The sequence below is a fragment of the Schistocerca piceifrons genome, unplaced genomic scaffold (assembly GCF_021461385.2).
Source record: "Schistocerca piceifrons isolate TAMUIC-IGC-003096 unplaced genomic scaffold, iqSchPice1.1 HiC_scaffold_936, whole genome shotgun sequence".
Classification (NCBI taxonomy): domain Eukaryota; kingdom Metazoa; phylum Arthropoda; class Insecta; order Orthoptera; family Acrididae; genus Schistocerca; species Schistocerca piceifrons.
Genome location: NW_025729208.1, coordinates 2432419 through 2450000, shown reverse-complemented (window position 1 = coordinate 2450000; position 17582 = coordinate 2432419). Strand labels below are relative to the sequence as shown.

At 38.5% G+C, this 17582-nt stretch overlaps 1 protein-coding gene across 1 annotated transcript in view; it reads left to right on the top strand.

The window, feature by feature from the left end:
* Positions 1–13224, top strand: part of LOC124771316 — a 140013-nt gene extending 126789 nt beyond the window's left edge. The window contains exons 7-8 of the mRNA XM_047249322.1: positions 5099–5170; positions 13153–13224. Coding sequence (XP_047105278.1) covers positions 5099–5170; positions 13153–13224 — 144 coding nt within the window. The remainder of the gene's footprint in view (positions 1–5098; positions 5171–13152) is intronic.
* Positions 13225–17582: the final 4358 nt, after the last annotated feature.

Genomic DNA, 17582 nt, shown 5'->3' with positions numbered 1-17582 from the left:
ATATGGACGAAATCAAAACAGACCCGTTAAAAACGTGTGTGCGAAAAGTTACAGAATGAACTCAGAATAGTAAGAAAGGAACTTAAGTATTCGAAAACAATTATATGTTTGCTAACAAACGAACTACAGAAGCGAGAATCAGGCAAGATAGAAATGTGCAAAAACTACAGATTTGATGCACCCAATATAAATCACGATTCACAACACAGTGTGCATACCACAACACAGAACGCAGTTCAAAAAGGAAATCAATCTATGGGTGCAGCAATGAAAATGCAAACCTTTGCTCCTGAGAGTCAGTCAGTGAATAGGAGACCCAAAATATTCGTTGCCTCAGATAGCCATGGCAGAGACTGTGCAAGAAACATTTTAAACTTAGCTTCAAATAAATATGATGTTGAAGGGAAGGTGATACCAGGTGCCCCCACTAGTGTAATACTAAAAAAATGCAATGACCTCCATAAGTTGAGAAGTGAAGATTTTGCAGTTATCTGCGCAGGGGCTAACGATGTAGCAAAGAATGAAACCAAGTTGGCAATTTGTCAGCATTACAAAATACAAATACAAAAGTGATTTTAGTTGGTGTACCACATAGACATGACCTGCCTGAATGGTCTTGTGTAAACCAAGAAATTCAATCTGCTTCCATAACAGTTGTTTTATTGATCCTCCTAGTAACAAGGAGCTTTATACAGCACATGGACAACACCTTAATGCAACTGGTAAAGAACTAATTGCCACAAGGATTTATGAATCAGTGGAAACAAACAGGAAAGTGTACAAAACAGCAATAGAACTTAAATGGAAGGATACTGAAGTCCCAGATAAAGAATCAGTGAGAATTGTTATTGACACAACTCGAGCACAAATAACAACAGAATCCTTAAAAGTGAACTCTGTTTTTGGGAAGAGGACAATTACTCAAGCAATAAACTTACCCAAGAGGACAGTGCAAAAGTTTGAAGAAGCAGCAAATAAGGTGGCAGGAAAGAAGGCACCATATAAGAAGAGAGACCTACTTCAAAAAGAATAACAGTAAATCAAGCTCAAGGGATGAGAATACCAACACGTGGAGTACGACAGTCAACCCGAAAAAAGAAACCACAACCGAGGGACCAGGATTTTTGGTGGGATCAGCAGTGGTTTCACAGACGAAAGCAGTTAAAGTGAGTCATCAAGTGGATGAACAGGTATGTGACTATCATAACACACATGATCACAGTGCATCAAGATTAAAGACATTAATGGAACCTACAACTTCAAATATAAAGTCAAATTGCTCTCAGAGGAATACAGACAGAGACAACTACTTACTTTTCTACAAGTTAACATATGTTGCATTAGAAATAAAATTTTAGAATTAGAACATTTATGTAACACTGAGCATGTAGATGTTATATGTGTATCTGAGCACTGGTTAACACAAGAACAAGTAAATATGTTCATTCCCCAAGTGTTTGTTGTGTGAGACATGATATGTAGAAAACAGATAAAGAATGGTGGGGTGGGAATTTTTGTCAAAGAAGGAATAATGTTTTCCAGAATTGATGTATCTATATACTCCTCAGAGCTAGATGGGGAGTTTAGTTGTGTAAAACTAATGAATGAAAATATAGTGGTAGTTAGTCTATATAGGTCGCCAGATGGTGATGTAAATTTGTTTATTGAAAAATGTGAATTAATAATTAAAAAAATATTGAAGAGTAAAACGAGAATTGCTATATGTGGTGATTTCAACATACAAATGGTAAACACACAGAGACCAGTTGCTAGGACATTTTTGAATATGCTAAGATCATTAGACCTCTATTGTACAAATAACTGTGCCACACGTAAGAATGCCTATATAGACAATATTATTGTTAATTTCCATAGGGAGGATTTTACAGTTAGACGTGCAGGAAGTGGACTTGCAGATCATGAGCCACTACTACTTACCCTCTGTAAGAGGCAGCCAGTTAAAACTGAAGAATCTAAAGTAGTAGTGGTACGAAGACAGAAGGAAGAGTACATAAATATGTTCGTTGATAGATTAGGAAGTGCAGATTGGGACTTTATATATAATTGTCTATCTGGAAAAAGGGAAGCGGAAATTAGCTTTGGTAACTTCTTTAAAAAGTACACAGATTTATGGTATTCTTGCACACCAGTAAAAAAAATTAGATATCCAAATGAAATAAAAAAGAAAAGTCTGAACTGGTTCACACAAGAGCTAGTAGAAATTAGAGGAAACTTGCATATGCTGTACCAGATGCATAAACAAGCCTCTGAACAAGGGGCAGAACTGAGTGTGAACATTCATAGGTCATATCTGAAATGCAAAAAATACTATAAAGCTAAACTACTTCTGGCAAAAAAGCAAGCAGTGGAGAACTATATAGAAAGAGCTCCCAATAAATGCAAGGCAGCCTGGCAAATAATAAAACAAGAGAATACACCGAAACGCACAGAAACAGCTCTGCTTGATCCTGAAGAATTAAACGAGTACTTTTTAAACTCAGTTAAAGAAATAAGTAACAGTATCAAAGCAACAAATTCATCTGCAATGAACCTTGTTGGAACACCACTGCCTGTTAACCTGGCATTTCAATGGAGGGCTGTCACACCTGCTGATGTTATAAAAGCTGTATCCAAATTTTCAGGTTCTAAAAGTATTGACTGTTATTGGTTATCAAATAATATAATTATAAAGACAATACACTCAATAGCCAAACCATTAGCTTATATTTTTAATAAATGTGTAGAATTTGGAGTTTTTCCGGATGCACTCAAGGTATCAAAAGTTGTCCCAGTTTTTAAAAAAGGAGACAAACACCTCCCCCAAAGCTACAGACCAGTCTCCATTGTTCCAATATTCTCAAAGGTATTTGAGGGGCTGATACACAAATAAGAAACTTCTTTGAAAAACACAATATCCTATGTAACAATCAGTTTGGCTTTCGAAAGGGGAAGAACACAATATGGGCCATCTTGGAAATCATTAACCAAACCTAAACAGCTTTTGAAAATAATAACATGGTATCACTGGTATTATGTGATTTAAGCAAAGCTTTCGATTGCATTCCTGTTGACATACTACTGGGGAAACTAGAGTTTTATGGGGTGAGAGGGAGCACTTTATCTGTGATAAATTCTTATTGAAGTAACCGAAAACAATTCGTTTCAGTCAGAAATTTAAATTCTTTGATCATGGAAATCAGCACAGGTGTACCACAAGGGTCTATCCTTGGACCCTTCTTCTTCATTGTCGCTATTAATGATTTACCTAAAAATATAGCTCACCCTGTTGTGTGTTATGCTGACGATACAACACTACTTACCACACATCAGAACATTTCAGATCTGAATAACCCAACAAAAGAAACACTAGATAAGGACCTGGACTGGTTTGCAGCCAATAAGCTCCTATGCAACCCTGACAAAACGCAATAACTTTTAATGGGAACATCAAATGAAGTAGGCAATAAGTTGGTAAAACTCTTCGGTATTCACATTGACTCAAAACTATATTGGGAGGAACATGTCAATCATGTATGTGAAAAAGTATCTCGGGTGGCATACCTTCTCTTGAAACTAAGGGAGGTAGTGAGCTTGGAGTACCTCAGGGTGACATACTTTGGGCTATTCCAGTCACATATTTCATATGGTCTTATTATATGGGGGCACTCCCCTCACATCAAAACGTATTGAAATTACAAAAAAAAGTCATACATATAATATGTAAAAGAGGTCATAGGGAGCACTGTCGTCCTCTTTTCTCCAGACTCAGCATACTTACAATTATAAATTTATACATCTGTGTGTCTGTACTCTATATTAAAAATAATATTTCAGAATTTATTGCCAGAAAGGAAATACACGAACACAACACCAGGGCGAACGGTAATTTAGACATACCGTGCCACATATTAGCGAGAACAGGAAATTCCCACAAAGTTAACCCACTCAAAATGTTCAATAAACTGCCAATTCATGTTCAGTCTATGGATACAAATTCTTTTAAAATTAAGTGGTACAGCTGGCTGTCAGATCATCCATTCTATGACATTAAAGAATTCTTTGAAATGCCTGAGGAGAATATAAGCATTTAAAAGTTGTCTGTAGTTAAACATGTTATTTTGTGCTGTGGTTAATCGTGTGTAATTACAAAGATTATACTATGAACAATAAAATACCTTATTATATTAGATTATAAGATAGCTTGTTGCTTTAGCTTTTAAAAGCTATCCTTTGTAATTTGGTACACTGCCATGCTTCAAATGTATTTATAATGTATTGACAGAAGTTTATTTTGTTATTCTGTATGTACTAGTACATCTTGTATGACGAAGCCAACATCATTGTAAAATGATCTATGGTGAATAAAATTCTTGAAATTCTTCCAAGCTAATTATGTAAGGGTAGGCCAGATATGGCTCAAATTCAAAGATACAGTATCAACAGCAATAGATTGATTCATACCACATAAGTTAATAAGGGATGGGACTGATCCACTGTGGTAGACAAATCATGTCAGAACACTGTTGCAGAAGCAATGAATAAAACATGCCAAATTCAGAAGAATGCAAAATCCCCAAGACTGGCTAAGTTTCACAGAAGCCCAAACTTTAGTGTGGACGTCATTGTGAGATGCTTTTAATAGTTTCCACAATGAAACATTGTCTCAAAATATAGTAGCAAACCCAAAGAGATTATGGTCATCTGTAAATTACACCAGTGGCAAAAATCAGACAATACTGTCACTGCGTGATATCGATGGAAATGTTACCAATGATGGTGCCACTAAAGCGGAGTTATTAAATACAGTTTTCTGTCATTCCTTCACAAAAGAAGATGAAGTAAATATTCCAGAATTTGAAAACAGAGCAGCTGTTAGTATGAGTGACAAAAGTATATATTTTAGGTGTTGAAAAACAACTCAAATCAATGGCAGCAACAGCTTCCACACAGCACACCAGGTATGCGATTATTTCTGTCTTATGCACAGTAGTGAAATTCCTTGCAAGACATAAATGAATTTAAATACACTCAATGTTACTTTTCTGTGCCAATGCACAATGCCTGTATTTTGATTTAATGTTTAATTGCTTACTCACAGTGCCTGTCACTGAGTAAGAGTGGCAAGCTTTTCACATATCATGGCAGCAAGAGCTTCTACTCAGCAGACCAGGTATGTCACTGATTTTGTGTTATGCACAATACTGAAATCCCTTGTGAGACCTCTATAAATTTGAATATGCTCAATATTACTTTTCTGTTGCAATGCACAATGCCTGCATTCTGATTTAATGATTGTTTACTTACAGTGCCTGTGACAGTGTAAGGTGAAAGCTTTTGGCATTCCATAGCAGGTAATGTTTTCTCACAGCACACCAGCTATGTGATTTATTCTGTGTTACACAAATTACTGAAATGCCTTGTGAGTTATCCCTATATTCATTTATGTCCAACAGTACTGAGTGAGAGGGGAAGCTTTTGGCATACCATGGCAGCAAGAGCTTCCACACAGCCCACTAGGTATGAGATTAATTCTGTGTTATGCACAAAACTGAAATGCCTTGTGATACGTCTACGAAATTAAAATTTCCTCAGTGTCACTTTTCTGTTCCAATTCAGAATGACTGCATTTTGATTTAAGTTTAATTGAATTCAATTTTGTGCTTTATGTTTATATTTTCTTGGTAAATGCAACTTGAGTCTTGCTGTTCCATCGTCATGGACAGAAAGGTTTGTGCAGTAATTACCAATGTTATTTTTGATATGTACAACTGAGGTAAAGATGTTCACATGGTGCAGTTAGAATCCACAGTGTTTAGAACAGATCTTTGCAATGAGCTCAACTACTATTTTTGGTTATCATTCTTATGGCTCTTTTCTGAAGTTCAAAAATTGTGTTCATATTTTGTGCATTTTTTCCTCAAAACAGAATGCCACAGCTAATAACTGACTGTACATATGAATAGTATGTAACTAGAAGACTTGGCATGTTATACACTGATGATGGGATACACTGATGATGGGATTCTAAGGGCATAAAATGCTGATGACATTTTGTTTTCAAGTATCTTTGTATGTTCTGATCACTTCAACTGAGAATCAATATTCATTCCTAGAAATTTTTCATTTGTTAGACAGTCTATAGAGGTGAAATCTACATTTAATTTAACATTGTCATTTTCCCTCTTCAAACTGAAATTCATGGCATTAATTTTCGTTATGTTAAATGTCACTTTGTCGCTTATTGACCAAGGCACAGATCAGACAATTTTAACATCCTTCACGGGAATGTACAGTGTTTATCTAATAAGTTGGAAGTATTGGAAGATGTTACAGAGACTTCTCACTTAGATGTAGTCTGTCTTGTAGAACACTGGTTGAAGCATGATGAAATAGATCTGTACTGCCCTGAGGGCTACACCCTAGTTGACAAATATTGTAGAACTAATAAAAATCATGGTGGGTGTGTTAAATTTCTAAAAAAGGGGATTAAATATGAACCAATAGCAAAAGTTAAAGCATTATCTCTAGAAATGTTATGTGAAATTGCAGCCGTTAGGTTAACAGATTTAAATTTAATGGTTGTAGCTTTCTACTCAACTGAGACTGGAGGCAATTCAACAAACGATTTTGTTAACAAGTTAGTGTCTTTATGTGAGTCTGTAAGTATAAGTGTAGGATACTAATCTGTGGAGATTTCATTTTGAATTTTCAGTTGTCCACTATCTATAACTCATATGTAAATAATTTATTAAATTCTTTTGGTCTTTATATTACAACCACTAAATAACAAGGCCACATTATAAAGGTACTGGTACCTGTATTGACATTTGTATCAAAAGAGTTAATGCATCTCAAGTCAGAGGTAATTAAGACCTGTGTATCAGACCACTGGCCACTACTTCTTAGAACAGATATAACAAATTGTAACACTGACTCAGTGCACATGGCAGGAAAGAAAGTATATGTGGTCAATTATGATAATCTAAATGTGTTTAAGTCTCATATTGATAAAAGTAATTGGTTGCAGATTTATCAAGAACATGCAATAGAAAGGTGGAAGAACTCATATCTACTCTTTCTGTGTATGCTAAGATCTCCTTTCCCATTAACTTACTAAATAATAAAAAGGCACTAAGAGTAAATAAGGTCAAGGATGAAAAGGTGTTGAAGATCAAGAAGGAGTGTGATCAATATTATGACTGGTATAGAAGTACATGTTCTCAAGTATTTAAAGACATCCTCACAGTGAAAAAGTAAAGATTAAGACAGGCCTTAAAGGAAGCTAGGTGTAAAAAAAATGAAGATATAATACTAACATCTGAAAATAAGACACTCGCAATGTGGAATGTGGAATATCATCAACAGTCAGCGCAACAGGAAAATGACTTCACAGGCTGAAGGCAGTAATCTGAATGCCGCACAGTTAAATACATTCTTCACTGAGAAGGTGCAAGAAATAACAAAGGTGATTGGCACTTCCAATATAGCCACTGACCATAAATACTACCTGAGAAACATCACAAATCCTGAAAGTACATTTAGCTTTTAACTGGTCAAGGTACAGGATGTTATTAATATACTGAGGAAAATGAACAGTTTAAGTTCAGCCATGTTAAAGTGTGATTCAGTTGAACTGCCAGAAGTGATAAAACATGTAGTAAATACATGTATTTTGGAGGCACAGTTCCCAAAGGCACTGAAGTTTGTTAAAGTCACTCCAATACACAAAAAAGGCAGCCTCTCAAGTTGTGATAATTTTAGGCCTGTTTCAATTGTGCCAATCTTGTCTAAAGTGATAGAAGCTATATTAAATAATCAAATAGTAAAATACTTTGAAGAAAACAAAATCTTCACTGATAGTCGATTTGGCTTCAGATCAGGGTTAGGAACTGTTAAATCTGCCTTATCACTTTTAACACAGTGTGTGAAGCAACCAGAAAGCAAGCTAGTGGTTCAGAATAAACTCTGATTTATCAAAGCTATCGACACTGTGTCTCATGAAATCTTATTGAACAAACTGCAATTCTATGGCTTTACAGGAAGTGCTCTGGAATTGATAAAATCTTATCTAAGTAATAGAGTGCAGAAGGTGTTTTTAATGGTGCAGAATCAGATTACTTACCTGTGGGCATGTTCTGTACTTGGCCCAAAACTATTTATTATTTATATAAATGACTTACCATGTAACATAGTTGGGCCGTCAACTAGGACGTACTTATTTGCAGATGATCTTGCAGTCTGTGTAACTGCAGAAACAGCACAGAAGGTGAAATATGAAGCAAACCAGTGCACTGTCTAAGTTGAAAATTGGTGTAAAGCTAATTCCCTTCGTGTCAACCGAAAAAAAAAAAAAAAAAAAAAAAAAAAAAAAAAAAAGAATATGCAAGACCTGTATGTATCGTGGAATAATAACACTGAACTTGAGCAGAGCTTAAATGCTGTTAATTTCCTTGGACTCTCAATTGATTGAAAATTATCATGGGGTAGCCATATAGAAAAAGTGGGAAGCAGCATTAGCAAAGGAATATTTGCTCTAAGGAAGCTGTGTCTTTGTCTAAACATGCCAGTACTTAAAGTGGTTTATTTTGCTTTAATACAAAGTCACATTTCCTATGGTACAATACTGTGGGGACATCAGAGCAAGGTAGCTAATGTCTTCAAACTACAAAAGAAGGCAATGAGATATATGTAGCTTGGCACCCAGAGCTCACTGTAGGCCAAGCTTTAAAAAATTACAGATTATGACCCTGCCGTCAATATTTAAATTACAGTGTGTAATGCATATTAAGGAAAACCATCCGAATTATCAACAGTATGACATGCGACTTAATTATAACACAAGAAACAAGCAGGACCTAGTTTCTTTCTGATTTAACTATAAAAAACACAAAAATGCTTCTTATACAAGTCCATAAAATTTTTTAATGCCATACCCCAACATATCAGGGATCTTCCAATTAAAAAAGCATTTCTTCTTGAGCTCTGCATTTATGAAACTGACGAATTTTTAAGGGAGGCAAAGAATATGGTATGAGTACACTTCGTGATCAGTTTTTATATGCCTCTATATATGAGTAAGTCTGTAATTGGCTAAATTTACTATGCAATATCAATCTGTACCAGAAGTTCTCTGTTTTGTTTTTGTGTGTAGGTACCATAATTATTTGTGTAATATTTATATTGTGTAATATTTTTCTTGTTTTTGTAAGTATTTGTGTAACATTTATACTGTGTAATATTGACTTTTGTAATGCCTCAGATGATCTCTGAGGTCTCTACAACAATAAAAATCAATCAGTTGAAGACTTCCTTGAGAGTTTCATTTGCATTCTCTGAACGGAGTTCTCTTGTTTTCTCAGTGACTATAATATTCCTGTCATCAGCAAAGAGAATTTTTTCACCATGGGGAACACTACTGGGAAAGTCATTGATGTATATCAGGAATAGTATTGGTCCTAATTTGATACCTTGCGGAAACCCCATATTGATGTATTTTTGGCCGGCCGTGGTGGCTGAGCGGTTCTAGGCACTTCAGTTCGGAACCGCACGACTGCTACGGTCGCAGGTTCGAATCCTGCCTCAGGCATGGATGTGTCTGATGTCCTTAGGTTTGTTCTGGTAAGTGTTTTATTAAATGTTTAGATCTATTTGAAGTATGTGTTATCACTATTTTTGTACCCTATCTGCTAGGTATGATCAGAACCAGGCCTTAGCTACCACTCTTATTCCTAATGCTTCTAATTTATTTAATAGAATCTTGTGGTTGACTATCAAAGGACTTAGAAAGATCATAAAGGAACCCTCTGACAGACTCTTCTTTATCAAGAGCATCAAGTAAAACTTTTGTGCATTCTACCACAGCTGACTCCGTATTTTTTCCACATCACAAACAAAACTTTGATTCACTTAAAAGATTGTATTTATTCAGGTAATTCATTAATCTATTTTTCATAATTGCTTCTATTATTTTTGAGGATGGTGACAGCAGAAAAATCAGCTGGTAATTTTCTGCATCTTCCGCTTTACCTTTCTTAACCAAAGGCACAACCCTTGCCTGTTTTAACTGCACTGGAAATGTCCCTGATATAAAGGATTCATTTATTATGTGTGTTAAGGGACCTTGTATAACCTCTATGCATTGTTTTAGTACCCACATTGGTACTTCATTTAAGCCTACTGACCTTTTATTTTTTAGTTTTTGAACAGTTTTACTGGCTTCATTATCTGTGATTTGAAGTAACATCATTGTATTTAGTGCAACATTATTTACAGGGGTTATATTTGTTTTGGGGGATTTGTTGTACCTTCCCTGCCATACTTGAAAAATGCTCATAAACATAGTTTGATTAGTGTTGTGGCTTATTTATTACCTTATCCTCCTCCCTTAGCAGTATGTTATTCTGTGTTTCTTTGCCTCTCCCCATTCCCATTTTTATAATATCCCAGACTGCTTTGCTTTTATTCCCTGCATTATATATTACTGTGTCATTAAATGACTTTTTTGCAGCTATCAGCACCTTCCTATAGATCTTTCTGTATCTATGATAGAAATTTAAGAATTCTGGATCATTGTGACTCGTTTTCGTGGAAGTGTGGTATTTAAGTGTTTGGAAGGACTTCTTAATACCTGCTGTTATTTATCTACTTTTGTGTGACGTTGATACAGACATGCATACTTTTGGAAATGCCTTTTCAAAGTTCAATTTAAATAATGTGGATTCTTGTTCACATTGGTTTCCTTATACACTTCATCCCAGCATTGTTTTGCTAATTCCTTTGAAAAATCTTTTATTTTCATTTCTGATGGATGTCGTTTGTAGGCTTGTAGTTTAGGGAATGATTTGATGTCTCATTTTACTGTTGTTATTTGACAGAGATGGTCTGATAATCCGAGATCTTTTACAGTTACATCACATTTTTCCCTGTCCATATTTGTGGTCACATGGTCAATTACTGATGAAGTCATTGTAGTAACCCTTGTTGCACTATTGACCAATAGGGACAGGCCAAAACTTTTAAGTATATTTATGAGGGTGCTGCTGGATTCATTTATGATATTCATGTTTATTTTAATGTCCCCACACAGAATTGTGCCGAGTTTTGTACTTGAGACTTTATTTCGAAATTCTATTAATTTATTGAAAAACAGTGTCCACACCGTCACTGGGAGATCTATACACACACAAAATTATTAATATCTTGGTGATATCAAGCCCTGTTAATTCAAACTGCTGGAGATACTCTTTAGGAAGGGGAACCTGTTGTCTGGATTTATCCTAAAAAGACCTACTTCTCATACTGATGACAACAGGTATTTGACCATGTGTGGCCCGAAATCCAACCCCAATACTTTCACGAATGAGCTGTACCCATCTTCCCTTGCCAGTCCTGTTTAGGTATAGGCCACGCCTAGTGAAACCCCATCTGTCGATAGTCCCGACGGGCACCAGAGAAACGTGAGCAAAGTTGGCTACCCTCAGAGCAATCCCTAACCCCACATTGATTCACCTCACATCTCCATCAAGGTGTGGCCAATCGTGACACCAGAACAGCTCAACAAAGTGTACATTGGTGCCATGAGTCAGGGAAGCTATCTTACCCAGGCCACCACCTATGTCATATGCCCCACCCACTATCACTACACGGTCTTCTTTTGTAAAGTCCTTACATAAAGACCCTAAGTCCTCTATCACATGACTTAGCCTTGCATTTGACTGGAAGATACTGGTGGCCTGGTATGCTGCCCCTAAACTTTCCTGTAACTCGGGGCCTACAACTCACCCATGGCTACTACCTAGCAGCAGCACTTTCTTCTTCCTAACATTTTGTGTATTTCTAAGCTTCTTGGCCTCAGTTGAAGTGTGCTGCACATTTCTTGCTCCTCTTTCTACCAGAGGCTCTGGCAGTGGTAGACACATGTTTTTGGGGTTGATGATAAAACTATCAGATCATGTTCTTCTTCCTATCCTCCTACAAGCTGCCAGTTCGCAACCACCCTCCTCCTCCCTATCTCTCTTGATCCTTATCAGTTCATTCCTTGCTTCCTTCAACTGTGCCTCAAGGGCACAGATTTTCCTTTCCTGTACCCCAATCAAAATGTTCCTTGCGTACTCTGCAGTTCCAGGAGAGAGTCTCTTCTGTTCTCCCAACATTCTCCCCACTACATCTCCCCCCACCTCTCCCTCTCTCAGTGAAAATATTTCCTACAAGATTAGCAACAAATTCCTCTACTCACTACGCTATAACATCTTCCACATTTCTCATTCATGATCAGTTTCGAAAGAATAATTAAGTTTTAAATTTGTCAAGGACACGAGATTGGCTATATGTAAACAAAAACACCAAGGTCTTACATGCCATTGTTGTTTTTCTACTGATTTAGAGATACAATGACAAAAGAATGTATTAGTAATTACTTTGCTTTTAGAGAATTTACTTTAGTGTTTGGTCAAGTTTTAAATGTTTATAACTCCAAAAATTTATGCCTAGATCACCTATAACTAGTAAACAATATGAAATGTGTTAAATACAATTTAAAAACTTTTCATTATACTTTTATTGTGACAATAGACACTGATGAAACTAGTAGCTGTCTTTCTTAAACAAATTTTGCACTATCAAGAAAACTTGAATGGAATTTTTTGTGTTTTGGCACGTAAAATTTTGCGTTAAGTCGCAATTATCGGGACTTCAGATTACACTAAGTTTTCTTTTTTCTTTTTTTTTTTTTTTTTTTTTTTCCAAGAATAGGCTCTATGGGGACGCAAATATTCAGTTGTGTGACAAGAATGGACACTACAGCAAATATACAAAATGAAGGAAATTTAAATTTGACACTATTTCCTCTCAAATAAGTTCTTTTAGTGGACGAAGAAAACACCTGTGATCTCACTCGCCGGACATCTTGTCTTCCTGTCTGTTTTAATGTTTGTTTACTTACAAGGCCTGTCACTGAGCGTGAAGGGTAAGCTTTTGGCATACAAAGGTAGCAGGAGCTTCCACACAGCACACCAGGTATGAGATTAGTTATGTATTGTGCACTATACTGAAATGCCTTGTGAGACATCTATAAATTCATATATGCTCTGTTACTTTCCTGTTCCAATACACAATGCCTGCATTCTGATTTAGTGTTTACTTATTTGCTTACAGGACCTGTCACTGGGTGTGAGGGACAAGCTTTTGGCATATCATGGCAGCAAGAGCATCCACACAGCACACTAGATATGCAGTTAATTCTGTGTTATGCACAATACTGAAATGCCGTGTGAGTCATCCCCATATTCATATGCCTAATGTTGCTTTCCTGTTCCGATACACAATGCCTTACAGGACTGTCAGTGAATGAGTGTGTTGGAGGCTAGTTCTGTCCATCGCTGTGGCTGTTGGTTAGAGATACCGACAGCTATGCAGGGGCCCAGGTGCAATTCCTGGCCGATTTGGAGAATTTATCCTCTCAGAGGTTGGGTGTTGTGTTGTGCTTATCACCATTTTACCTTTTCTTTAGTCCGGCCCCAGTAGCTCAGTGGTCAGCATGACAGAATGTCAATCCTAAGGTCCCGGGTTCAATTCCCGGCTGGGTCAGATTTTCTCTGCTCAGGGACTGGGTGTTGTGTTGTCCTTATCATTTCATCCCCATCGACGCGCAGGTCGCCGAAGTGGCGTCAACTCTAAAGACCTGCACCAGGCGAACGGTCTACCCGACGGGAGGCCCTAGCCACACGACATTTCATTTTTTTTTTTACCTTTGCTTTAGATGCAAAAAAAGCAGTATCAACTGATGTAGACTTGCAGTAGGCAGCAAATTGCTCCTGCATACGATCTCCCGGCCAGAAATGCCATACTGTCATTTCATTTCACACTAGGTATGAAACTGATTCTCTGTTATGCACATTATTGAAATGCATTGTGAGTCATCTCTGACTTAGTATATGCTCAGTTGGTTTAATATTAATTTGCAGGGCTCCAGAGTAAGCAGTGTGTAGTTGTGTGCACTATGGTCCATTGTCGTGACACCTAGCATGACAATACAGCATGCGACTGTAACGGTGTCAACAGCACTGGGTAGTGTTGTCTACTTCACTGGATGATGGTGCATGAGAAATAGAGTTGTCACGATGGCCAGTCTGACCTGAGTACCACAGGTTTGCATGTTGGCCTGTGGGTATTTGGAGCAAATCCAGTAATACTCAGATATGAAGATTTGTTTATCTTTAACATCACAGAATCATGTTTTTGTATCTGCTCCATCCCTCACAATTATTTTGTGAGTTTGTGCATGGAGCACATGCGTTTTCTAGTTATTGGATCCTTTCTACTTTTCAAATCTGTATTAACTTTCCCGTGCTCGTCCATCCCTGTCCTCAATCCTTCCCCTCTTCCCCTTCTTTACATGTCTGTTTCCTTGCTTACATTGGCCTGGCTATCTTTTTTTTGCTATCCCTTACAGTATTATTCTTCTTGCTTTACACTTCCCTTTTTGGAGTTTTTAGTCGCTCTTTGGGGATTTAACTCCTCTATATTTTGTCTCCACGGTGTGAGCCAGCTGGGGAACAACACCATACATCAAGTCTTTGGCATGTGGCCTTACCACCTCTTCCATTTTTTACCTGAAGCCATTGTCCTTTTTGTGCTATACAGCTAGCACAGTAGTCATTTAGTGTGCTAGGGGTGTTATGTACTCTTTTGATGGAGTCCTCTGAAAACACAGGGATGACAGTTCTCATACATGAGCTGCTACCTCCCTGTGTATGCCTAGGAGTAGTGGCTTGTCATTCTGGAGCATTGGAACTCCCAGCAACAGCCCCTATGCCATGTGGCCCTTGGTGTGGCTGAGTAGTGCACAAGAGGAGACCCCCTGATTGGTTTTGGTGCTATCAGGGTGAACACTGTATCAAATGCATCAGACTTAAAAAATCCGGCCGTTCTATGGCTGCCCCTTTAGTCAGGAAAGACATTTTAAGGTACCCCTTTTCAACCTACAACTTTTCCCTCCCTCGATATCCCCTCATAGGAGGGGGGTCAGACTCGCTGGCTTGGGGTGACATCTTTTCCCCATTACCTGGTTTGCATCAAGACTAACAAGGACACCTTCACACCACAAACCCATTATTTTTGGTAGAAACTATCAAAGACAAGTTTGGCAAACCATTACTCCTCACTAGCCTTTGAATATGCTTCAGGGTGTCATTTTTCGTAGAGACCTCATCTTCCAAACTGGTGAAGTGCGGGCCAGTCTGGAATGGCAAGGCATTCATTTTGTTCATCATATTCAGAAAGGCACTAAGGACAACCACATTGATAATGACCACTTTATTCTGGTCTTTGAAGGGGATACCCCCCAGACAAGGTCAAGGTTATGGCTTATCACTGTGATGTATGTCCTGCCACTGCTGAAGTGTTTTTGGTGTTTATGATTTGTACACATGTATTAATGCTGTACAGCAGACCTTGTATGCAATGAATGAGGATGCCCAGGAGTGCCTTTGTTCTACTGACCATGTGTAGTCATTGTCATAACTGTCACTCTCCATGCTCATTGGATTGCCCAGATTGTAAGAAGGAAAGAAGATATGGGGTATGAGTCCAGTGACCATTTATCATACGCTGAGGCTCTTCAGAAATATGATCAGCTTCGCCTTGTGTCTACGACATCTACCATTGACTCTGTTACATCCTTTCCCCTCCTCCTCATCCCACAGTGATGCCCCCCCTCTCTCTCTCTCTCTCTCTCTCTCTCTCTCTCTCTCTCTCTCTCTCTCTCTCTCTCTCTCTCTCTCTGGCTTCTGTCCTCCTCTACTTATGAAAGAGAAGCAGGAACATAAGTCCTGGGATGAGGACACTCCATTGCCCAGGAGGATGGCATTCCATAGGGTTCAGTGGTAAGTATACTCTTCCTCATCACTATTAAAGGACTTGTGACCTCCGTCAAACTGTTGGTCACCCTGCTCTGCATGTGGATGACTTCTGTGTCTGAGTTATTTAACACTTGGTGGCCTTTGTGAAGCGACAGTTCCAGGGTGCCATGTGGTATGCTTCTGCATGAACCTCCTCACACAGTTTTCAGTTTTCTCCTCTTAAATTGTGGGTGGTGCATTTCTGTCACCATATTGTGTTCGATACCTACAGGAGCTCTATCTTAAGACCCAATTTCTGATTGTGGTCCCCCAGTTCCACTTCTTGGGTCTTCGTTTTGACAAGAAATTTACTTGGTCACCCCATATCTGCCTTCTGGAGATTGGCTGTCTCCATAAACTCAATGTCCTCCACTTCCTTTCCCACACCTCATGGGGGGGGGGGGGGGGGGGGGTGCAGATTGACTCCTCACCATCTTTGTTGGGCCTTAGTTTTGTCCCTCCTGGTCCATGGTTGCCAAATTTATGGCTCAGCTGCTCCTTCCATACTGATCCTCTTGGATCGGGTCCACCATTGTGGTATCTGTCTGATCATCAGTACCTTTTGCACTAGCCCTATTGTTTCCTGGTTGAAGCTGGGGTTGTCCCCCACTTGCTGCCCTTTTGGTTCAACAGTCTAAGCTTCTTGTTTCCTATGCCATCACCATCTTCTCTTTCCCCACACACCCCTTCTATTTTATATTTTAGCAGCTCCACGACATTGCCCACCCTTAAGGTGAGTTTAACAATTAGGCTCCACCTTGCTGCTCTTTGCCATGATTTTTATCTTCCCTCTTTGTCCTGTTCCCCATTCTCTCCAAGCACCTCCTCCCCTTGGTTAGGTCCTTCATCCCAGATTCAGAGGGATCTCTCCTGAGGGTCTGTGTTTCATTGTTTGTTTTGCCAGCTTTCATGAGAGTTTCAGGCCGCTGTTGTGTTGTAATGTAATGTAATTGCTCTAGGCTCTAAATCTGCTAATCACAAGGGATGTGCCCTCATGCCTTCTGCTGGCAAGTAACACCATCTCTTACCTGCCACATGTTGCATGTGTACTGCATAGCTAATAACCATTTACCAGACTCTTTGGTATGTTAAACAGTCCTCTCTCACCCATGTTATGTGCAGACTCAGTAAGTGCCCTTGAGGCTATCAGACAGTGGTTTTCCCTCCCCCTTCTTGGTCTATGACATCTAAGACCACCTCACCAATCTTGACCATGCTGGTTGTTCAGTTGACTTTCTTTGGGTTTCACTCATGTGGGTATCCCAGGTAATGAGCTGCTGAACCTGTGGCTTTGGGGGTGTAGCCCTTTTCTGTGACCTCTCTGGTGCTGGGTTTGCAGCTTCATGTCAAATTCCTTTTTGCTCAGCCTTGAGCTGACTGAGGCCAACCCCCTGCCTAATAAACTTATTGCGATAAGGGGACTCTCGCCGCATGGCCCACTGGGGATCTACCATCCTCTGCTATCTTCATATTGGTCATACAAGGTTGAATCATAGCCTCTTACACCATAATGATCTGGTAATTGTAACCAGTACATCTGGTAATTGTAACCAGTACATCTGGTAATTGTAACCAGTACATCTGGTAATTGTAACCAGTACATCTGGTAATTGTAACCAGTACATCTGGTAATTGTAACCAGTACATCTGGTAATTGTAACCAGTACATCTGGTAATTCAGAAATT